The sequence below is a fragment of the Thamnophis sirtalis genome, unplaced genomic scaffold, assembly GCF_051295495.1.
Source record: "Thamnophis sirtalis isolate CommonGarterSnake01/CBP01778 unplaced genomic scaffold, rThaSir2_p1.2 scaffold_3, whole genome shotgun sequence".
Taxonomy (NCBI): Eukaryota; Metazoa; Chordata; class Lepidosauria; order Squamata; family Natricidae; genus Thamnophis; species Thamnophis sirtalis.
Window position 1 is genome coordinate 57673987 of NW_028261383.1, and position 25560 is coordinate 57699546.

Genomic DNA, 25560 nt, shown 5'->3' on the forward strand with positions numbered 1-25560 from the left:
TTGCTCTCATCAGAAAAGAGGACTTTGGACCAAGGAGCAACAGGACTTTGAACCACTGTGCTTCATTAAGACCAGGGTCAATGCCTGGTCTTTTGGAGCATGAAGTGCTCCAAAATCTCCTGGTAGACGGCTGCGTTGACCCTGGTCTTAATGAAGCACAGTGGTCCAAAGTCCTGTTGCTCCTTGGTCCAAAGTCCTCTTTTCTGATGAGAGCAACTTTTGCCAAAAGCACCAAAAACTGGTTCAATGAGCGTGGTATTACTGTGCTTGACTGGTCTCTCCATTCTTCCTCCATACTCTGGGTCCTTGGTTTCCAAATGAGATGCAAAAGTTGCTCTCATCAGAAAAGAGGACTTTGGAGCAAGGAGCAACAGGACTTTGGACCACTGTGCTTCATTAAGACCAGAGTCAACACAGCCGTCTACCAGGAGATTTTGGAGCATTTCACGCTTCCTTCTGCAGACGAGATTTATGGGGATGCTGACTTCATTTTCCAGCTGCCCACACTGCCAAAAGCACCAAAACCTGGTTCAATGACTGTTGGATTACTGTGCTTGATTGGCCAGCAAACTCGGCTGTCCTGAACCCCATAGAGAATCTATGGGGCATTGCCAAGAGAAAGATGAGGAACATGACACCAAACAATGTAGAAGAGCTGAAGGCCGCTATTGAAGCATCTTGGTCTTCCATAACATCTCAGCAATGCCACAGACTGATAGCTTCCATGCCATGCCGCATTGAGGCAGTAATTGCTGCAAAAGGGCCCCAAACCAAGTACTGAGTACCTATGCATGCTTATACTTTTCAGAGATCCGATATTGTTCTATGTACAATCCTTATTTTATTGATTGCATGTAATATTCTAATTTTCAGAGATGGTGGATTTGAGGTTTTCATGAGCTGTACGCCATAATCATCACAATTATGATAAATCACGGCTTGAACTATCTTGCTTTGCATGTAATGAGCCTTATCTCATATATTAGTTTCACCTTTTAAGTTGCATTACTGAAATAAATGAAGTTTTGCACGATGTTCTAATTTTTTGAGTTTCACCTGTAAATGTAATATAAATTTAATTGATGGTGGCGATGGTGATGATGACCTGGCTGCTCCTCAGTAGTTTAAGCAAACACTATTGTTGATGTCATTTCATGATTGGCAGGTGTCATTTAGCTTAGACTTAATAGGTTGCTGTTTTTAATTGTTAGAGTTTTAATACATCGTTGAGAGTTACCAGTGTGGGATGGGCAGCCGTATAAATTGAGTAAATAAAAAATAGATTATTAATTGGACTACTTTCAGAAACAAACAAAATATGACTGTTTAAATAATATAAATAATGGATTATATGAATTAAAATGGATATGGTTCTCAACAGTTTCCATGAGAAACTCAACTACGCTTACCAAATTTCCTGTCCCCGCCTTTCTTTTTGTATTTCCTTTGAGTGTACATGTGCATGTGCATGTATGCAAAAAAGTATTCAAGCTTTTTAAATTCCAAAAATGGCTTCGGCTTTATATGATCCCATTTTTGCAAAAGCATATAATCTCCCCTCAAAATTCCAAACATCAGTCCAACACAGTTAGGGATCCCTGAAATAAAATATGGATTCTCAAGGTCAGGAACAACTGCCCAAATTAAAGATAACATCATTATCATCATCATCATCATCATCATCATCATCATCATCATCATCATCATCATCATCATCATCATCTTGCATACATGCATTGTCTGTCCACTGCAGGATAAAGACCTCTTCTGCATGTTTTCAACCAATACGGTCCTGAGCTTTCTTTTGCCATTTGGAACTGCAATACTTGCTGATGTCATCAATCCATCTTGTTTAAGCTCTCTTTCATGGACACTTTTTATCACTTGGGATCCATTCTATGACTGCCTTGGTTCACCTGTCATCTATTTCTTCTAGTTATGTGACCAGCCCTTTTCCATTTCAATTCTAGTACAGGCCAATATTTCACAGCTCTTTGTCAGAACTAAATGAACCATTTTTCCCTATGAGTCATCCATATTTTACTTGAATAAATCTTTTCAAGACTTTTGCTAGAAGTACTTTGTACCAGAAATATTAATGGAAAATTTACAGCTCATTTTACCCCTACTGAAAGTATTAATCCCTACAAGATCACACTTCGTTAGATTGCACTCCATCATTTAATCTCTGGAAGTATGGGTTGAAAGTTCTATCTAATTATATTCTATAAACCTTTCTTATATGTTACATCCTTCCTCTTTTGTAAAACCACAGGAATCGGGAAATGATTGTTCTATATTGTTATACCAGTGCTAATGAGAAGAGCTAGGGGCTATCAATTAACCAGCTGCCATGATAAGGACAAGACAAGAATTATCACATGTTCCTAGGCTCTTATCACAAGATTCGTAACTTTGGGTGATTGGATGCCTTTTCCATCTGTAACACACAAGCAACGTAAGAGACAAGCAGTAACCATTACCCAAAGGCTGACAAAGGCAATTTTATGTCCTTACTTACTCAATATATTCAATTATACTTGATTTATTTTTAAACAAGAGGGGGGGGGATCACCTTAAAGTCTTATTTCATTGTATTTCTGCCATACAGCTATTAAAATTAGGCTGGAACAGACATTTCCCAAGTAATTTCAAACTTCTGCCATTAAGCTTTGGTTCACAACAAAGCCTTATACAATACCATGATTTTGCTATTAGATTTAGGCCATTCTGTACTCAGTTTCTACATCCTTTTCATTTAGTTTAGTATTAACAATAGTGTGAATGATTCTCTTTTCTAGTCTACAATCCATTCATTGCACATCTCAATTAAAATACAGGTAGTCATTGACTTACAACCATTCATTTGGTGACCTTTCAAATGACTTATGACCGGTTTTCACACTTATGACCATTGCAGCATCCTCATGGTCATGTGATCAAAATTTAGATACTTGGCAACTGGATCATATTTCATTACTTCCCCATTGACTTTGCTTGTTAGGTCACAAAAGGTGACCCCCAAGACACTGTAACCATCATAAATATGAGCCAGTTGTCAAGCATCTAAATTTTGATCACATGAACATGGGGAAGCTACAACAGTCTAAGGGTCAACAATGATTATTTTTTTCAGTGCCATTGCAATTTCTAACAGTCACTAACCCTAACCCTAACCGGACTCTCTTTTGCATAAGAGAAGTATATTGAATCTGTTCTCATAATTTAAATTATATGTTCCCGCCTAAAAAAAATCTTACAGAATGCATTCATGTTGTATTCCCAAGAACCAAGGCAAATGATGATACCATCACAAAACCAGTAGCGATTCTTATATGACTCAATTATAGACTGTTTATATCTTTCACTGTTTATGGTAACTGTTTTTATTTACACAGTGAAAATACCCCATTTGCAATGGAAAATTTCAGCATCTATTACCATTTATACCTCACTAGATGTCACAACCTGTTAATAACTCAAAGGAGGAAATTAAAAGTGACATTTTTGAAACCAAATGTTACTCCAATTTACCATCAGGGAAAATTTCAAACAGCTGCAAAACAATTAGGACTGTTCCTAATCTTTAAGGAGCCAACCATTTCATAGCACATATTATTAAAACGGACTTGAGCACAGCCTCTGCAAATTGGATAAAATCCTGGAAAATGTATTTCAAGAAATAATCTTCCATTAACTGAAGCAGGGACAGAGGCCTTATTCAGGCAATCATTTGAAGTGTCAGGTGACTTGCATCCCCTACAATTTTCACATGATATACTAATCCTGTTTGTGTGCAGCATTCTTATCAAGCTAGTTCAGGTTAATCAGCCTGGCTTAAAATACAGTGGACAGATCATTAAAGCTATGGGGTATAATTTCAAATTTTAAAAAAGCCTAATTGTTCCTAGAATGTAGTAATTGATAAAAATTATCTCTTTTTTTTTACAAAATCAAGTCTTTTTTGTCATAGGTATCTACTTTGGTTTGCCTATGGTTTGAAAGATGGTAAATCCTGCCCAGTGGTGGGTTTCAAAAATTTTTTGAACCTATTCTGTGGGTGTGGCCTCCTTTGTGGGAGTGGCTTGCCGCCCATGTGACCTGGTGGGAGTGGCTTGCTTGCTATGTGTTTTCTTTCTTTTTTTCTTTCCTTCTTTCTTTCTTTCTCTCTCTCTCTCTCTCTATCTCTTTTCTTCCTTTTGTCTCTCTGAACCTTTTTCCTTTTTTTCTTTCATCTCTTTTTCTTTCTTTTTTCTTTCTTTCTTTCTTCCTTTCTTTCTCTTTCTTTCTCTCTCTCTCTCTCTCTCTCTCTCTCTCTCTCTCTCTCTCTCTCTCTCTCTCTCTCTATGTGTGTGTGTGTGTGTGTGTGTGTGTGTCAGTGGTGGGTTTCAAATTTTTTTGGAACCTCTTCTGTAGGTGTGGCCTGCTTTCCGGGTCCACTGGGGGAACCTCTTCTAACCGGTTCGGTAGATTTGACGAACTGGTTCTACCGAACTGGTGCGAACTGGTAGGAACCCACCTCTGATCCTGCCCTCATTGACCAACAGGGCCTGCTGATATTTTAATGTCAAGCAGTAATGCCATTATGTCCAGAGGTGATATTCTACTGGTTTGGACCAGTTCAATCAAACTGGTAGTGGAAATCATGGGAGGCCCATCCACCCTGGCTCTATGGCATCCCATTTAGGCCCTTTTTTAGCCAAAAGCGCATGTACAGAAGGCTTAGCACATGCGTGCACACTCACATTTGCAAACCAGTAGGGAAGGTAAGTAAATACCACTCCTGATGATATCAGATATGTGCTTTCTTTTTTTGAACCCTACCCAAATATAATAAAAATAGGCAATCCTTGTTTAATATTTAGTGTGTGTTTGCAGTTATGATGGTGATGAAAAAAAAGCTTGGCAAACAATCCTGGCATTTAAAACCTTTGCGTGTCTATAAAGGAGAGGAAGGCTGAAGTAAGATCATAAGCACAACTATGATTTCACTTAGCAACCACTTCACTTAACGACTGGTTTGCTTGTCCCAAATTGTTAAACTAGGACATGGGTGTCAAACTTGCCACATCACATTGCTGTCATGTGACCTTTCGTTGATGTTTTTTCCTGGGGTGGGCGTGGCTTGCATGTGACGCATCTGACCCACCGGCCGCCAGTTTGGCATCCCTGAACTAGGAGTGTCTGTAATTGGGAAGCAAAGATTTGGAGTGATGTAAACTTGATTAAGGGAAAGAAAGGCTAGGTTTGTCACTATAAGGTACTGTTTATACCTGAGTAAATTTCTCCAATAAGAGCTTATTCCAACAACAACCAAGCCTTCAGCTGTGGCTTTAACTCATTATTTCCAGAGACATGTGAACTCTACTGATATCTCAAGAGAACATAATCTCAGATGCACATGAAAAAGTGAATACCGTGGCTTCAGCCCGATTAAAAGCAGGTGTTACATACAGCAAGCTGCAGATGGAGTCAGGCCTACTGTTACTTGCTTTTCAGTGTGGTTAGCAGAGGAAATATTGTTAATACAGATCTAATCGACAAACCAGAAAATCTGTAATTGCAAACTATTTTCCCAAGAATTACTATTGAAACGGTACCCATAATTATGCCTATACATTTAATCAAATAAAAGTGCCACAAAATAAATGCACTTATCTAGCCATGCATTTTAAATATAGCTTCAGCTAGCTAACAAAAATAGAGATGAAAACACAGCATGTATTTATAACAGTTTTAAAACAGTTCAAAAATGATTGAGACATCTCACAGCTACCTGACAACATAAAACAAGATATCCATACCAAATTCCACTAACATTCCAATCCCATTGCTGAGGGAAAAGCCAAGTCTTCATGGACTTCTGAGACCTATGAGATTTGGGGCCATCTAATCCAGTGGTGGGTTTCAAAATGTTTTAGAACCTCTTCTGTAGGTGTGGCCTGCTTTGTGGGAGTGGTTTGTCAGCCATGTGACTGAGTGGGAGTGGCTTGGCAGTCATGTGACTGGGTGGGTGTGGCCAACTTGTAAAATGTGGTGAAACTCACTTAGCAGTGCTCTTGCTTAGAAACCAAATGTTGGCTCAGAAACTCTGGCATTTGAAGCAGGCAAGTCTTAAAGCTGCAAGTTACACAACCCTTGCACCCCTAACCCTTTAGGAAAAAAAACCCAGGGGTGTTCAAACTTGACAGCTTTAAGACTTTAAGGTTTAGATAGGACTCTTAGAGGCGGGCGGGGTAATTGGTTAGCCAGCCAATCAATGAGCGGCGGGCGGGGCAAGTGTGGTGCGGACGGGCGGGAGGAGGGAACTGGAACCAGTTCTAAGAGACACGGTAGATTTGTGGAACCTCTTCTATAGAAGGAACCTACCCCTGATCTAATCTCATATGGGAGATTGTTCCATAAGGTGGGCACAATGAATGAGAAAGTACGCCTCCTGGGTCCCATTAAATGATATCGTGCCACAGAAGCCAAATCGAATGAAAAGGCAGCAACCATCAGAGACAGATGGGCTCACAAATAACCTCTTCCTATTCCATGCAGGGCTTTAAAGGTGGCAGCTAACATACTGAAGTACAACTGGAAGCTTATAGGGTACTAATGCAGCACTTACAGCAGTGCAATTATGGAGGAGTGTTGTGGTGTATGGCATACCCTTCTGTATTCCTGACTAGCTGCAGCTTCTGCATGCTTCTCAAGGATACCCCCAAGAAGAGTCTGCGGCTATTGTGACTAAGGCATGAGTGATCCTGAATAATGCTATCTAATCCAGGAACAAGAACAACTAATGCAGTTCAAACTGAAGACGTTTCTTGGATGAGAAATGAAACATTTTTGAAGAAAAACTAAGAAAGTTCAAGTGCTTTTTGGAAAAAAAGCATCTTTGGGACAACCCTGTCTGGGGAAATGCTGCCCCATTCAGAGTTAACAATGCAAAATGTCCAGATCCAAGAGTCTCCAAAACCCACAGCTACTCAAGTCTTTTTGGGGTAGAGCCAGAGGTGGTATTTAGCCAGTTCTGACCAGTTCTGGAGAACCAGTAGTGGAAATTTTGAGTAGTTCAGAGAACCGGCAAATAGGTTGCCCCCGTCTCTGCTGCCTCCTAGCTGTTCTTCTTTTGTTGTCCTGAACAGGAGAACAGAGCTGGAAAGCAGGTTAGTTGGATAGTGTGGGAATGGAGATTTTGAGATATCCTTCGCCTCCTACGCACACCAAGCCACGCCCACAGAACCGGTAGTAAAAAAAATTGAATCCCACCACTGAGTAGAGCTGAATTCTGTTATTCCCTACATTAAAAGCTCAATGCTTTCAGGTACTCAGAAATAACCTTGTCAGCATTGCTTGGGTCACTTGGGAGAGGTATGCAACTAAATATCATCAATATATTGATGATGCTTGACCAGTACTGATGACTTCACCCAATGTTAAAAATAGGAATGGGACAGACTCGGGTTTTTGAAGCATCATTGAGGCACTCTGTAAAACACAGACCTAAGCCTAGATCTTTTACCAACAACAACTAAAAACCAGCCACAGAAGAAGGAAGAGAATCTTCATAAAACTGTGCTCCTCACTCCAATCCTCCTATACTAATCAGGGATAGCATAATTGATAAGCTGCCAAAAGTTAAAGGAATTTCTAGATGGAGATACCATCTCCATCACAAAGCCTCCAGAGATCATCTACAAGGAAGATTGATGCCATCTCAGGAGTATAACAGGACCCAAAAAATGATTAATAATTCATTTCCTCCAGAGCCCTTTTTGAAATCCTCAGGGCAGTTAGATCCAGTGACTGCATCTTAACAACAGACAAACCACTGCTTCCCGTAAAGGAGTCAGAACTGTTTTAATGGCCCATGGTGGTGCAGTGGTTAGAGTGCAGTAGTGCAAGCTACTACTGCTGCCTACCGGCTGCCTGCAATTTGCCAGTTCCAATCTTCCCAGAATCAAGTTTGATTCCGCCTTCCATTCTTTCCGAGGTCACAAAAATGAGGACCCAGATTGTTGGGTCTGTAAACCACTTAGAGAGGGCTGTAAAGCACAGTGAAGTGGTATATAAGTCTAAGTGCTATTGCTATTCCCGCAAGGAAATATTTCCCACCAATGGTATTCAAATCATTTTGTGAAAGATCTAAAACATGATTTTTAGCTTAATTGGTTAAAACTCTGCCCAGATCATTGGGCACAACAGCTTCTCATTAGTTCCATAACTCTAAGCAAATCCAAATGTCTTTATCCAACAGATGCCTAGAAAAGTCCACATAGAGAACCTTCAGTGGTCCTCATGGTCTCTCCTTACTCAGAAGTTACCTGCAATAGACTCAACAATAAGAGCAGAGAAAAAAGGTCCCTAAGATAAACTTATTGGATAAATCCCTCCTCCATGAAATGGGATGAGGGGGAGCTACATAGAACTCCAAGGCTAATTGGCCACAATTGAACTCAACATTTCTGTTACTAAGCATGAGAGTTGTTAAGTGAATCACTGTTAAGCCCCATTTTACCATCTTTCTTGCCACAGTTGTTAAGTGACTCACGGCAGTTGACTTTGCTCATCAGAAGTGACATGAACCCAGAACACTGCAGTCATCATAATAAATACATGCCAGTTGCCAACCCTTTAAATTCTGATCATGTCACCATGGGGATGCTGCAACGATTGTAAGCGTGATAAAGAATCATAAGTCACTTTTTTCAGAGCCATTATAATGTCAAACGGTCACTAAATGAATGGTTGTAAGTTGAGGACTACCAGTAATGATGTTATCTCCTAACTCCCAATCACATTCCTACTGCCTCAAGACAAAAAAGGAAATCTAGCACCTCCACACACCCCACCCTCTCTCTCACACACACACTCAAATAATTGATATTTTGACTCAGGTCTGTGGAAGCCATCAACTCCCGCGCTGCCTCTTAATTCCCATTCAAAAGAAAGTTTGGGTTAAAGCCCCCACACTGTTAGGCACAAATTCAGCCACAACACCAAGCAGCTTACGTAGGAAAGAACCTGGGCTGCTTCAGTTTCATTTCTCTAGATCGACCTAATGTAAGTCAGCTATTTAATATAACACTGCATTATCTTCCTCTCAGGATTGCCATAAGCTTGCCCCCTAACAAAGCTAAATAAATGGAATGGGTATTAGCCAGCCTAAAGCACGACATTTTGCATATTTTATACCCAGCCAGAACAGGATCTCTTGCATTCATCCTCATAACTATTTGGTTTAACTTTCTCAGATAAATGCAGGCAACTCTGATGCTCTTGCAAAAGTAACCAATTCTATACAATTGGTTGCTGTTTTAACCATTCAGTCATGTCCGACTCTTGGTGACGTTATAGGCAAGTGCTCTACAGGCTACCCTGTCAAAGACAGCTTCTTCCAGTTGAATTGAATTGATTTTGAATTGAATTGATTTTATTTGTAGGCCGCCCTTTTCCCTGAGGGGACTCAGGGCGGCTCACAGAAAACCAGGGAGGGGGGAATACAACACTAAGACGACAACACATAATAAAATAATAAGCAACATGCATACAACATTCGGGCGGGGTAATGGTCCTTATCCCCAGGCCTGACGGGCGAGCCAGTTCTTCAAGGCTGTGCGGAAGGCCTGGACGGTGGAGAGGGTGCTGTTCATCTTTGTATCAGTTTTGATGTTATCAAGCCAGTGTGTTCTTTGCTTGCCCCTTCTTCTCATTCCACTAACTATTCCTAGCATCATTGACTTTTCCAATGAATTTACACGCACAACGGGGCCAAACTAAATCAGACATAGTCTTGTGATTTTGGCTTCTAATGATGTGTCTTATTTTATATGATTCAGCACCTCTCTCTTGGTTGCTCTGACTGTCCATGGTAAATCTACTATTACAATAGAAATGTCCTGACAGTTAGAACAATTAATCAGTGGAACAACTTTCCTCAAGAAGTTGTGGATGCTCCAACACTGGAAGTTTTTAAGAAGAGAGTGGATAAACATTTGTCTGAAATAGTATAGGGTTTCCTGCCTAGGCAGGGGATTGGACTAGAAGACTTCCACGGTCCCTTCCAACTCTGTCATTATATTATATGTCAACAGCAGCAAATCCTTGTCTACCTGCAAACAGGTGAATGCTAGGGAAATGTTATACATTTTAGGAGTTCCGAAGAGAAACAGAAGTCCTTTAATAGAACAAGATATGTCCAGGCAGATCTCCTTATTAGTAGGCAAAGAGTGGACAATGCAGCCTTCAAAGCTTCTTTCTTCTCTCCCCAGCATCATTTTGTTCAATTCTCATTTAGTCCTTCTATTCTCACCCATAACCTTCAGAGAAAAGGTCCCATCAACATTCATTCTTATTCTTCTATATCTATGATATGCAGGGGTGGTATTAACTTACTTTCCCTACCGATTTGCAAATGTGAGTACGCACGCAGCTTGCACACATGTGTGTGGCTTGAAAATGTGTCTAAATAGGACGGCATAGAGTCAGGGTGAGTGGGCAGGTCCAAACTGGCTGAATACAACCTCTGATGATATGCAAACACAAAACTGAATTGGTTTTAGAGATGACCCTTCTTTTGCCAGAGAAGCTACATTAAACAACGCATTTACCTTTTTAAACAGCCGAATAACATCCTCACTTATCTGGGAAAGTCTGACAATAACATTATTCATGAAGATATCGTTCAGTGTGGCATGGTCTCTGCTCTCTCTTCTGGTCTGTGTCAACACTAGATACCAGCAGTTCACAGGCGAAAGGAGATGTTGGTCCTTCCTATAAGCAAGGGGAAGGAAAGGTGAAAAAAGATTTTTTAGAAAAACTCAGTCCACATATGAGGGCATTTTCTTTGATCTCAATAGTCAGGATGTTTGGGGAATATATTCTGCTTTCACAAAGTTTGCCAAAAGAACCAGAAGAGCCTTAATTCACCCTTTCTGTGAATTGTGCTTTTTTTCTGGATGGCTGCCTCAGCCTACTACAGATCATTAGCCAATATGATGTTACAATTCATAATTGAAAAAGAAAGTACAGAATAATAATATCAAGTTGGTATTTAGGACTGAACAATAATTGTGCTCTTTCACAGTAGCAATCCAATCTTATAGACCCATGATGGTGAACCTATAGCATGCGCACCACAGGTGTCAGGTGGAGCCATATCTGCCGGCACAGCAGCCCTCAGCTCTCTGGCGCGCATGCAGGTGCTGGCCAGCTGATTTTCAGCCTTCCGGAGGGCCGGGGAAGACCATTTTCGCCCTTCAGGAAAGCCTCCAGAGCCTGGGGAGGGCAAAAACTCCCCTCCCCATGTGGGGGAGTACATGAGTGGGGGCGCATGAGTGGGGTCATGCATGCATGCACAGGTGTAGGGGTTGTGTGCATCCCCATATGGGTGCCACGCATGCGCACAGACAATTTTGGCACGCCTTTAGAAAAAGGTTATCCATCACTGTTATAGACACTTATTTGAAAGCAACTCTCATATTTTTTTCCAAGCACAATTCACTTCCTATATGCATACAAAGTTCTAATGACTGAGGAATTCATATTATTGTAGTCTAGGTATTCCTTTACGTGCAGCCACAACTGAGCTCGGAATGTTGGTTGTAGGCCATTGCTATCACGAAGTGGGTAACCAGGAGGCCTGACCCAATTTTACAACCATTTTTACAATAAACGTTAAGCAAATCACACGTTTGTTAAGCAAACAGAGCCGGCCTGGAAATATCAAAGGACTGGCCTGCAGTGCCTCTGGCAGCTAAAATGCCCTGTGTGCACCCCCCAAAAAACAGGCTGAAAAACGGGCCCGAAAAGTGCTGGCAGTGTGCTGTATGAGACCATTGAAGGTGAAAACGAGGCACAGAGGGCTGCATGCATCCCCTCATGCCCCATTTTGGCCAGCAGGGTGTTGCAGGAGGCATCCAACCCCTCCACCCCCATCGCCACCACCCCAACCAGCCCACAGAGAACTACAATGCTGATCCGGCCCTCAAAGAAATCCAGTTTGACACCCCTGCTTTATGTGGAAAAGGAACAGGCCACATCATAAACCTCTACATTTCATCACACAATATGATAACAGTAATGTTTTCAAAATGTAAGACAACTAATTTACCATGATACAGCCTGCTGAATCATAAGTCAGATGTATGTACCCCAGTAGCATGCTTAGGGCTTTCCTGTTTTATCAACACAATTCCTTTTTAAGGAAGTCATGCTGAGAAACAATGACTTGAAAACTTTGAAAATTAATAGCAGGGCATTATTATTTAATGAGGGAAGGAAAATAAGTCACAAGCAGCACTCATACTTTCTTCTCCTAAATATTGAAGAAGACACTTTGAAACTTGGTACAAATTTCTCTCCATTAACTGCATTTATGAACAAAATACCCTTAAAAATCTGAACATTATCCAAATGTGATACTCTGTTCTAAAGTACTGAGGATAGTTGATGTTTTATGGAGTTGTTTTACAGATAAGGGATGGGTTATGGAAAGAAGAGATATCTGTGTCCTCAGAGAGGTTCACAAGGGGAACCAAACTTTTTTTTTACTTGAGGGTGAAGGTTCATTCTCCAAGCTTGTGAACTATTTCAAACATTTCATTACCAGACTAAGTAACAACTTCAGCGGAATTTAGGGGATGTCAATGTCAATGTTCTGCGTTTATAAGAGCTTCAGGTATGGGTGTGTCAAATTAGGGTCTTGTAATGGGTCAGGTGTAAGTCATCAATGAAAAGCCTTGTGATAGGGAGGTTCACATTGGAAGGTGAACTGCTGGTTGGGGAGCTTTGCGTGGGTTGGTTGATGGCCGGTGCTGTCTCTAGTTGGCTGTGCAGTTGATTTGGATTCTGAGGGTTCGTAGGTCAATGTGTCTATTGAGTGAATTTCTTGTGGAGTGCCAGGCTCCGATGAACTTACGAGCATAGCAAATGGTAGTGTGGCCAATGATTTTTGTGTTGCTCCAATCAAACTGGTGCTGGTTGGTATTGGTGTGGGTAGAGATTAAACATTTGGGATCATGGCATTTGACTGTCAGCCGGTGTTCGTGAATCCTGGTTTTTAATTGATGTGATGTTTGTCCCACCTAGAATTGGTTGCAATGATTACAGTTGATTTTTGTAGATTACATTGTTTTTTTCATCCTTCTGTATCTTGCCTTTAGTTCTGGATATTTGCCACTATTGTTTATACTTGTGAAAGAAGACTGGAAGTTAGTGCTTCATATACTTCTTTTTATTTATTTCACCCTTTCCTTTTTTCCCCCCTTTTTCTTTCTTTGCACTTTTTACTCTCATTTTATTTGCTCTTTCCAAGTTCAGTTCTTATTAGTTTTTATTATTATAATTAAAATCATATGTAATATTTTTAGATTCACTCTTATTCTTGCCATCTTTTGCTATAAATCATTTATGTGTTTTCCTGTCTAAAACATCCATGCAATAACTGGCTATATAATTGTCACTGGCCTCGCAGCATGGAGAGAGAATGTTTTCAAGTAATCAGTACAGTGCAACTTCCTGAAATCAATCAACCAAACTGCAAGGAGGAGGAGGAGGCCTCAGTTAAACTTAAATTTATACGGGCATTAGTCTGCAACACAAGTATAGGTAGGCCTTGACTTACAACCACAACTGAGCCCAAAATTTCTGTTGCTAATTGAATGGTCACTAAATCAGCTACAAGCATTTTGTTTAGTGATCAGAGTTACAACAGCACTGGAAAAAGTGACTTATGACTTGTTTTTCACTGACAACCTTTTCAGCATCCCCATCATCGCATGATCAACATTCAGACACTTGGCCAATGATTCATATTTATGACAGTTGCAGTGTCCCCTCTGTGATTTTCTGACAAGCAAAGTCACTGGAGAAGCCAGTTTCACTTAACCACCAAATTACTAACTTAACTGCAGGGATTCACTTAACAATTGTGACAGTAGATGTCATAAAATGGGGCAAAACTCAATAAATGTCTCACTTAGCAGAAATGTTGGGCTCAATTGTGGTCATAAGTTGAGGATCATCTGTATATATTTATGCTGTACTTTTCCTGAAATCATAGTTTTTATGCTGCTTTCTAGAACTTGACATCTGTTACTCAGGTCACATATCTTTACCCTACTTATTATTTCTTACCCAGATAGAATTTGGATCTTCTGGGAAACCTATTGACATATTTGCAGCCAGCACCCCAAATTTATTTCAAGCTGCATCCAACTGCTACCCATAAGCATTCACAGTTTCTGCATGTATAATATTTGGATCACTGGTGATTGAAGGCCTCTCAGAATGCTAAGAAATAATTCTTTGTTGGGTTCCCCTTATTTTCAAATAAGATAAACAGGCAGATAGAGTCTTATTATTGGAATACCAAGAATCCTCAAATAATATTCTTTGTGTTGATCCTGTTAGCATACCTCATTTTTGCTGAACTACAGTGCATATGTCTGTTCACAGTATCCCATTGCAAAGACATCTGAAGACATTCTGGTTTCAGAGCACACAGCTTTAACTGCATACACTGTATAATATCATATATTTACCCACATGGTATAAGTCAATGAAATATAGCGAAATATATTAGGAATTCCCATAGTCATTTAAATAATAGCAGTTAGACTTATATACCGCTTCATAGGGCTTTCAGCCCTCTCTAAGTGGTTTACAGAGTCAGCATATCGCCCCCAACAACAATCCGGGTCCTCATTTTACCCACCTCGAAAGGATGGAGGGCTGAGTCAACCCTGAGCCGGTGAGATTTGAACAGCCGAACTGCAGAACTGCAGTCAGCTGAAGTAGCCTGCAGTGCTGCATTTAACCACTGCGCCACTTCGGCTCTCAATATTCCCAAATCTTGACCAACCTACTTTAAAATGGGCCATTTTAAGGTTTTGACAATTCAGCTATTTTGAGTATTCAATCAGCTGAGGGACCCTGGAAGACCATCTGGGAATAATTGAATAACAGGTTTGGTGGTGAAAGTAAATTAACTCAGAGACCAGATTTTCAGAAGCTAGCTTTATTTATCCCAGTAGGTCAGATCTGTTCTATAAAAATATACATATCAACTAGATAGAAGTTAGGAGATAATAAAAACATTGACTCTTTGTTGCTATCTACTGGTTGTCCAGATGACTTCAATCCGGATCTGATAGTCATAATCTACAGACATGTAGGTCAGGATTGGCCTTCAAAGCTTATGCAAGGTGACCAATGCTGGAGTTAAGTCTGGTGAATTCAAACTTAATCACCAGAGAAAGAAAAGATACAAATGAGCAGGGTGCTAAGAAATATTATTAATGCGTAAAGCAAATAAATGATTCAGCTTTGTTAAGCTCATATTCCATTTTCCCTTTGAAACCATTATGTTCAATAATATATTACTTCTATTTAAAATTGATGAACCACTTTAGAAGCTTCAACAGCAGCACAATTACTCCCATTCATTCTACTCTTTGAGGCCTCTGAAAACAGGAAAAGTATCATGAATTCACTACTACATCAGGGTTTTATCATAGAGAAGACACTCTTGGATAGCAAAATGAAGGAACAACTCTGCCTTTGACCTCAGGTGGCATGTTATAAAAATCAAAATATTTTAGGAAACAAACTATATTCAATAAACTAGGGAAGTTTAGCCCTAATCTGCTTAATCCACAAGACGTTCAACAGTCAAAGCAAGTATGAGTTAATTCCTCTTGAGGCCATGTTGTAGAGTATCAAGGTTACAGAAAAATACAGCAAAATGAATTTTAGATCTAAGCAGCAAGCTAAAGGTTGTTGATCTATTCTATACATAAGAATACAGTGCTGACTATAGGCAAAGCACATTCCTGTGATCATGCAGAAGAGCGTCCATGGCTGATTAGTTGGTTTGCTATAATAGTTGCAAGCTTTCTTAATTGTAATGCAAAGCAACCATCAGCTCTCCTTATGTATATAATTAAACTACATGAAGCTGGTATTTTGTTTCCTCAACGGGAGATGACAAACTAATATTTTTCTATGTCTATTTCAGCAGGCTAAGAAGTAGGTAAAAGTCTACACATAGAGGATATATATGTGTGTTTGTGTGTTTAATATTTTCTAGATCACTCTCTTCACCAGGATGATTCAGAGTCTTTAGAACTCGACTCTAGAGCACGAGTGTCAAACTCGATTGTGTCACATGACGTATCGCGATGTTTTTTGCCTTTGCAGAGTGGCATGGCCGGCATGTAATGCATCCGGCCCCTGGGTCACAAGTTTGACACCCCTGCTCTAGAGGACACTAGACTGGGTTAAAACATTCTAGATTAGTCATCATTCCAATCTATTAGTTATAGTAAGAAAGTACAAAGCAGAGAGGGGCAGCATTTGGGAAGGTTTGTTTTCTTCCAAGTACCGTTCCTATGTACTCAAGGTAGCAGGAATTCAGTACGACTAGACTGTGCTCAAAATACATCAATTCACTGAAATAACATTCTCAAAGCTAGCAAGCCTCATATATTATTACTACTTACTACTTACTCCTACTACTTTCATTAAACACTTTTCTTTTAAAATATCAGTCACAATCTTCAAGTGACCACTTCATTTTAAAGATATTTTAATCTAACCTGGAAGTATTTTAGAACCAGGCAACAGAACAGTAATTGTTGGAATAAACATAATAAACTTATTTGCAGCGACAATGCAGAAACTTCAATTAACCAGACTTCCCTTTAGCTCCTCCACTTTGAGTGTCACAAGGGAGGAAAGCACTTAGGCCTCCATACAAAGCCTAGATCATTAGCACAGCAGAGACGGATGGAGGAAGAAACAGCCAATGGCAAGAATATCCACATGAATTGTTCTGCTCTGTCATTGCCTTTTCCTTTCTCTTCAGTAACAATATATTTGAGATAATATGATCTCAAGCAAAATGATGAGATGGATTTCTCATGTTCAAACATTTAGCCCCTTTGAGGACAATAAACAAAAAAAGAACCCCAGCAGGACTGTCTTCTATTATGTTTTTAAAATACTGATTGATTCTCTTGTCCTTTCTTCCTTAAAGCCATAGATCTTTGTCCAGCCCCTTAGAACTATTGCCATTTGGAAGATTACCTCTGAATCCAAAATATCTTCCTTTCACAACCAATGAAGGAGGAGGAGGTTAGAGAAACATATCGATACACAAATACTTTGGGTTAAACCAGCTTCAGAACAGGCCTGTGATTTAAACAGCACCACTAATTAACGATCAGGAAGAAGGAATAAAAGCACTATTAAGGGTGTGTTTATGTTTACATTTCTTTTTAAAACAACAAAATAAAACTCAAGATGCAAACAATAGTTCAATGCCTTTTCCCTGCCCTTCAAACACATTAGTCTGGAAGAGCCAACACCCTCCAGCTGCTTTTGTTTGGGGACTTAGAAATAATTAGTTCAACATTTGCAGTATGTTCCAGGGGCTTGCTCAATCCATTCACCAGATGTTGCTCTTAGCTCCATCTGGCTGCCAAAATGAATGGAAGAGCCACAATGAGCTAGCTTTGCTCTTTAACTGCAACAACAGCCACCAACTTCATGGGTCTCATAAGGATTTCAAGCCCATTAAGTTTTGGACCCTTCTTTCTTTTCATCTTAGCCTCTCCTAACCTCATTATTAATGCTCTTAGAAATATATATATATATATATATGTATGTATGTATGTATGTATGTATGTATGTATGTATGTATGTATGTAGATATATATATATATATATATATATATATATATATATATATATATATATATATATATATATATATATATATATATATATATATATATATATATATACACACACACACACACACACACACACACATACGAATATGGTTTTCTTTCTCAAGCAAGAAAAATATGCAGTGGGCAAATAGAAAAAAAGAAGCAAGACCAGTTCTGAGGTTTACCGTTTAGGCAACTGGCTCGCACAATATAAATTGTAATCCTCTAAAATAATGATTGTTTTAAGCACCTGGATATTCCCCGTCTTGTCAGATTTGATGGCTTTCCCAACTATAAATGACATTAATCCTTTTAATAAGTTAGTATAGACATTGCTCAGTTAGATAGTCTGTCTTTTATAAAAGGCAGCTTTGGGTATGGTTTTATTTTAAAATACTGAATTGTTTAGAATTTTATCTTGAATTTCCCATCACCCATAAAGTCCAATCAAAACCATTTTGGCCTCCCCTGCCCCCAACATCATTTAGATAAGCACAAAAAAACAGGTCCTTATGTTATTTCTGGGAATTTGGCCAGATTTTATCTATATTTCAATTATAATAGTAGCAGTAATAATAATAATAAAAGCAGCAGCAGCTCATCAGAAAAGGCTTATAGCTCATGTGGTTAAAAGCACTGAAATTTGTGTTATGTTATTACTTAAAAAGAGTTTTTATAAAATGATGTCCTGTTGTTACATGGTTACAGACAAATGTTCTAGAACATATAAAGGGACTTATGATTTATGTTGAAAATATGGACAGCATGAATGCTCATTTTGACATGCCTGGTGGACTTGTAAAAACACTAGAAAGGATTCAAGTACTTAGAATAATATAAAGAATTTTAAAGATAAACATTTATCGGAAACCAAAACTTTTCTTGCTCGAATTAATGGACAGTCAATTTGAAAAGAGCCGAGGAAGATTATTTTTATATATGATTACTGTTGCAAGTTGGGACGGGGACGGGGGGCTCAGCAGTTAATATTCTGGCCTACTTGTTAGAAAGCTGGCAGCCCAGGTTCGAATCCTAAAACCAATATGTCTTCCTGCCAACCTAGCAGTTCAAAAGCATGCAAATGCAAGTAGATAACTAGGTACCACTAAGGTGGCATGGAAACAGTGCTCCGTGATGTCATGCTGGTCACATGACCATTGAAATGACTTTGTACAGTGCTGGCTCAATGACTTTGAAATGGAGATGAGCACTGCTCCTTATGGTCAGCAACGACTACCGGAATAAAATCCGCAGGGACTCCTGTAGCTTTACTGTTGCAAGAGTGATATATGCACAGAAATGGAAAGATTGTGAAATATCTTCAATGAAGGAATAGTTGGTAAAAACAACTGAACTAGCACAGATGACAAAATTAACTTGCTTGATTAGATAAAGATGAATGACTACATTTATCAGTGACTGGAAACCTTTAGGGACATTTTTAGGGAGAGAGGGGAGATAAACTTCTGATTTAAGATTAAAGGGGTAGCTTATGGGGGAGAAAGAAATTATAATGTAATCTTGGAAAAGGAGGGTAAAATATAAATGCATTTATAACAATTCACAAAATGATCAGAAATACTTCTTCATAATCTTTTTTCTCTATTTTTTTACTTAACTATATTTCCTCATTTTCTTTGTTTCTTTTCTAATATTTGTATAGATATACTGTATATCATATATCAATTGTGTATAGATTCTGAATATTATTAAGCCAGTTAGAATATTGCATTTAAAAGTAAGGTATTGGATAAGTGCCAGTTTGGACTACTGGAGAAAGCGCTGGCTAGAAACCAGGAGACTGTGAGTTCTAGTCCCACCTTAGGCACAAAAGCTGACTGGGTAACTTTGGGCCTCTCAGCACAATTCACTTCACAGGGTTATTATATTTGTAGAGAAAATAGAAAGCAGATATTTTGGCCATGTTGAGTTGATAGTTAAATAAAAAGACAAGCTAAAAATTTAATAATATGCCCTTCTTAAGTTATATCTAAGTCTTAATTTTGATCAAGAAAACAAATTAAGGATAACCCAGATGAAGAAGTTGCCAATCATTTTTTGATTAAGCAGAAAATAACCTCCCCTTTATTATTAAGCTCAATAATGTATTGAGCTAGTGAAATCAAATCCATCTCCAGATTAATTCCACTCACATACTTTTATGTCAGTGTTCCATCCTGCAGTCATCTTCATTGTTTTATTCTTGGCATTGCTATGATTCCAAATTGACAGTTTTCCTCTAAGGATCTGCATTGCACTAAAATACTGCAAAGAGCCCAATTGGACACAATTGCTCCTTGATGCCTCCTGTAAACAAAATGGTCTGTTTGGAGTGACCTTGTCAGGCTTATCCCAGGAATAGGTAAACATCTGGATTTTTCAGACTTGGATCCCTTATTCATCATCTTCATGATTGAAGGCTTAACAGATTCACTTAACTGATGATGTTATCTAGTCAGTTAACCAAATATCTACAAGCAAACAACCAAGCTTGGAGAGCAACAAGGACCTCACAGTTTCACACTGAATTATAGACATTCTCTTTTATTAATATGTTTACTATATCAGCAGATGTCATTTCTTGGAAGAAAAGCATGTGCCTCCAAGTTTTTTGTCTTTCTGGGTTTTTTCTTCTTCTTGATCTTTTGGCTTAATCAAACAACAGTTTCATCTGTTTATAATGCCCCAAACCAGACACCACCTCTCTTGCATCATACTACCATTATTTGGCAATTTGTAGCCAGATTTCAAGAACATGACCTTGGAAGACTCCAGGAGGCACAGAAAAAGAGTGGGTGGAGGCCACATCCAACCAAGCACCACATTACTTCCATTACATTGTTATTGTTCTTCAGTTTTCAGCAGTGTAATCTTGCTAGCTCCAAAGTGTGCAAAGAAGTACTCAGGAGCAGGGAAAATGCATTATGGAAACTGCCGATTCTTTACTTATATTTTCCAGTATCCAGTTTCCTCATTACCCTCTAACAATTGCCCGGAAGTCAACAAACATTATTCTCATTAGTCAACAAACAAGCAAGGCATAAAAATGCTTTATTCTGCCCTGTTTTTGAAAGCTTGTATCTGTTGCTACCTACTGGAAATGGAAAATATGTCTGCCTAGAGAAAGGGCAAAATTTCAATCATTTGAATAGCTCTTTTGCAGTATGGCAGTATTTTTTTTTTATCCTTAGCAACTTGAAAATGTGTGCCAGCAGGGACACAGCCAGCTGGGGAATTCTGGGAGTTGAAACTTACACATCGTAAAATCCCTGAGATTCAGAAACATATTTTTTTTAAATAACATGATTTATTACTTCCATCCAGACTATATTAGTTTTCACATTCACGTATACCAATCTCAACACAACTGTAATTATTATCACTTTATGCAGCACTGAATGAATTATAAAATTGCAACCTTCCTTGGCATCAAGGTCTGCGGGAGGTGGGGGTGGGAGGCACTGTTCTACGGTGGTTCTCCTCTTACCTCTCGGACAGGTCGCAGTCGGTGTTGGTCGGAGGGCAGAGATCGACCCCTAGGCCCCTGACGTGTGGGGTACCGCAGGGTTCGGTCCTGTCCCCCCTCCTATTTAATATCTACATGAAACCGCTGGGTGAGATCATTCGACGGCACGGGATAAAATACCACCAGTATGCGGACGATACGCAGCTGTATCTGTCCCCCCCCCCCCCGTGCCAACTCAATGAAGCGATTGACGTGATGTGCCAGGGCCTCGAGGCTGTTAGGGACTGGATGGGGGTTAACAAGCTTGTACTCAATCCAGATAAGACCGAGTGGCTGCTGTGCTTCCCTCCTACTAATTGGCCAAGTGTTCCATCTCTCAGGCTGGGGGGTCAAACAGTACGCCCCTCAGACAGGGTCCGCAATTTGGGAGTCCTCCTGGACCCACAGCTGACTTTTGAACACCACTTGTCAGCTGTGACCAGGGGGGCATTTGCCCAAGTTCGCCTGGTGCACCAGTTGCGTCCCTACCTGAACCGGGAGGCTCTCACAACAGTCACTCGCGCCCTTGTGACCTCCAGACTGGACTACTGCAACGTGCTCTACATGGGGCAGCCCTTGAAGAGTATTCGGCGACTTCAGCTTGTCCAGAATGCAGCCGCGCGAGCGATTGTGGGTGCACCTCGGTTCACCCACGTAACACCTATCCTCCGCGAGCTGCACTGGCTGCCTATTGGTCTCCGGATACGCTTCAAGGCGCTAGTCGTCACTTATAAAGCCCTTCATGGTATTGGACCTGGGTACTTGAGAGACCGTCTGCTGCCAATTACCTCCACTAGACCAATTAGATCCCACAGACTAGGCCTCCTCCGAATTCCATCCGCCGGCCAGTATCGACTGGCGACTACCCGGAGGAGAGCCTTCTCTGTGGCTGCTGACCCTCTGGAACGAACTCCCCGTGGGGATTCGTACCCTCACCACCCTCCAGGCCTTCCGCATAGCCCTTAAAACCTGGCTGTTCCGACAGGCCTGGGGCTAAAGATTCGCTGCCCCTATCTCGAATGGTATGATTGTTGCGCTTTTTAACTATGTATTGTTTTGTGTTGTTGTTAAACTGTCTGTATCCCGCTTTCCCTTCTTTGAGTTGTGAGCCGCCCTGAGTCCCCTTAGGGAAAAGGGCGGCATACAAATGAAATAAAACTCAAACTCAAACTTTCCTTACATAAGAAGCTAATATTTAGCATAAGTAAAAACTACAGTGCAGATAGTCCTTAACTTACAACTGTTTGCTCAATGACCATTTGAGCTTACAATGGCATTGAACAAAGGAACTTATCCTTGCCCAAAGTTATGGCCATTGCAGTACCCCCATAATCACATGAACAAAATGTAGGTGCTTGGAATTCTACCTATCCTTCCAACTGACTTCAGGAATGCCGTAGAATTCCACCTATCTATCACCTTCCCATGAGTCTCTTCAGACGTTGTGTCTGCTTCCCATCTCATGGCTCCTGCATCCTGCTCCCCATCTCTGTCACAGCTCGGTAAAACGGTAATCTCCTTCAGGAAGCAGCCAGTACACCTCTCAGCCTGCTTGTAAAGTGCTATCCCGGAAGCAAGCACCATTTTGGAACAGCCACAATTCAATGTGGTTGCTCCCAAAATGGCAGCTGCTTTGGAGATGGTGCCACACAGCCTCCATTGTGTAGAAGGCTGGACTTACCCAAAAGATAAGTGACTTTAGCTAAGAAGTATACATTTCATAAATAATGACATGCTGATTTCGCTTATGTATTTTAGCATTGCACTACTGTTCAAAAGAGACTTGGAGCCAATTAAATTTGGAATAAGCAAGGTTGTATCATCAACTAACCAATCCAAAAAGGCATCTTTTCAGCAGGAAGCTAGACTAGAAGATCTCTAATGTCTCATCCAACTCTGTTATTCTGTTATCAGAGTACCAACGAAATGAACAATAGAGAATGAATGAGATTTCAATAAAAATGTAACACAAACACATTCAGAGCAAAGTTGAATAAAACAGAGTTAAGGACTATTTCCCAAACATCACATAGTTGAAGGTTTGAAACTTGAGGTGGGTGTCATTGAAGTACAAGATGGTTTGGATCAGCAAATAACCAATAATTGCATTTTAGGAAGACTGCTGGAAAGGAAACATAAAACTTCAACTAGTGAGCTGCAAAAGAATCCACAGTATGAATTTATTTTTTCTTATAACATGGACATTTAGAGTTCATTTGGAGTTCAGAATCTTAAAGATAACATCAGAAAATGATACACACTAAAAAAATATCAGTCACACTTTTCCAAAGCAGACATCAGATTAAAACTGGAAGTCAAAGGGAATACCTAATAAAAGAATCCTGAAATACTAATGAAAAGGAAGATAAAAGTGTCTATTTACATTCCTGGATATTACTGTCTAGATTCTGTAAGACAAAACAACTTTGGAAAATAAAGACATCTGCAATAAATATTATGCCAGTTAATATAAACATACATTCAGAACCTCCACTGAGAAATTTCACTGAAGGGATTAAGATAAAGGTAAAGGTTCCCCTCACACGTATATGCTAGTTGTTCCTGACTCTAGGGGGCAGTGCTCATCTCTGTTTCAAAGCCAAAGAGCCAGAGCTGTCCAAAGGTATCTCCGTGGTCATATGGCCAGTATGACTAAATGCCGAAGGCGCACGCAACGCTGTTACCTTCACACCAAAGGTGGTTCCTATTTTTCTACTTGCATTTTTTCATGCTTTCAAACTGCTATGTTGGCAGAAGCTGGGATAAGGAATGGGAGTGCGCAGAGCTAGGGATTCGAACCACCAAACTTCTAACTTTTCTGATTGACATGCTCAGCATCTTAGCCACTGAGCCACTTATATTAATGTAATTCCCTTATGAGGAATTACATTAATATAAATAATTATGTAAGCTTAATTTGTGCAAACCATATCCCCATAAAGTATCTAAGATATCCTTCATCAAATACAACCATGTTTCCTTACTTCATCCTGTTGAAGACATCACAAAACAACAACACCAATGACTGGACCTTAACCTTTATTTCTTTTACCCAGCTATACAAACATTCCAATATTCTGAGAAGCTTCATCAATTGTTGAAATTTCTTTTGTTCAATCTCCCATTTCTATGCCCAGCAAGATTATAAAAGGGTCTGTCATGTAGAGATAGCAACCAAGGGCACATTCTTAAGCGATCCTCTGGGAAAGCCAAAATCAGTAAATGCACTACCCACTTACTTGAATTGATGGTGTTCTCTGGAGCTACGAATCTTGGAAGAAAATCTTTCTGCTAATTTTTCCAGATTCCTGGAATATTCCAGCTCAATCTCAGCCTTTCTGCGGAAAAACTCCTGAAGATCTTGCAAAAGTTGCAATCGGGATTCAGACTGTTGTTCTAGGCATTTGAACTGCTCCACCAACTGGATACGAATTTCTGCAAGCATCAGAGAACAAAAAGAATGTATGAATACCCAGGAACAGCAACAACATTGCATTCAATTTAGTTCATTTTATGCCACAAACAGAGCAAAGCAATCAAGTCTGCAGTGTAGGAGTCATAGAAATACAGGTTGCCCTCAACGTATGACCACAATTGAGCCCAAAATTGCTATTGCTAAACAAGACAGTTATTAAGTGAGTTTTACCCCATTTTATGACTTTTCTTGCCACAGTTGTTAAGTAAATCACTGCAGATGATAGGCTAGTATCACTGTTGTAAAGTGACTCTGGCTTCCCCATAGATGTTGTTTCTCAGAAGGTTCCCAAAGGTGATCCTATGTCCCTGGGACATTGCAACCATCAAACATGTGCCAATTTCCAAGCACTTGAATTTGGATTAGATGCCCCTGGGGATATAAGGTTTGTAAGTGTGAAAAATGATCATAAGTCCCTTTTTCTGGTGACTTTGTAATTTGAACTGTCACTAAATGAATGGCTTTAAGTCAAAGACTACCTATATCTGGGATGGCGAATCTATGGCACACGTAGAGCCATTTTTCAGGGCATGCGAGGCATTGCCCTGTCAGCTGAGTTCAGCCTTTTTAAAGCCATTTTTTGCCTTCCCTAGGATCCAGAGGCTTTATAGGAGCCTGGGGAGGGCGAAAAGAGCCCCCCCCCCTCCCGAGGCCCTCTGGAGGCTTCAGGAGCTCCCCTGAAGCCTCTGGAGCACAAAAAACTGGCCCAGCTGGTTTTTGGGTCTCTGCCGCACATACGCAGATAGGGTTGCATGCAAGAGATGCGTGGGCATGTGCGGGAACATACATGGGGATGTGGCACGCCCCCATGGCCGAGTTTGGTCCCAGGAGACTGCAGGGAGGCCTACTAGGTCCAA

The 25560-nt window shown here is 40.1% G+C and overlaps 1 protein-coding gene across 3 annotated transcripts in view; it reads right to left on the reverse strand.

Moving 5' to 3' along the window:
* SRGAP3 (SLIT-ROBO Rho GTPase activating protein 3) overlaps window positions 1-25560 on the reverse strand; it is a 203510-nt gene that overhangs the window by 84194 nt on the left and 93756 nt on the right. For 2 of the 3 annotated variants that reach the window (XM_087708926.1, XM_087708927.1), the window contains exons 2-3: window positions 24468-24663; window positions 10599-10761 (exon numbers count right to left, since the gene is read on the reverse strand). In XM_087708926.1, coding sequence (XP_087565052.1) covers window positions 10599-10761; window positions 24468-24663 — 359 coding nt within the window. Of the gene's footprint in view, window positions 1-10598; window positions 10762-24467; window positions 24664-25560 lie in introns of those variants that run through there. The other variant, XM_087708925.1, reaches the window with a different exon arrangement.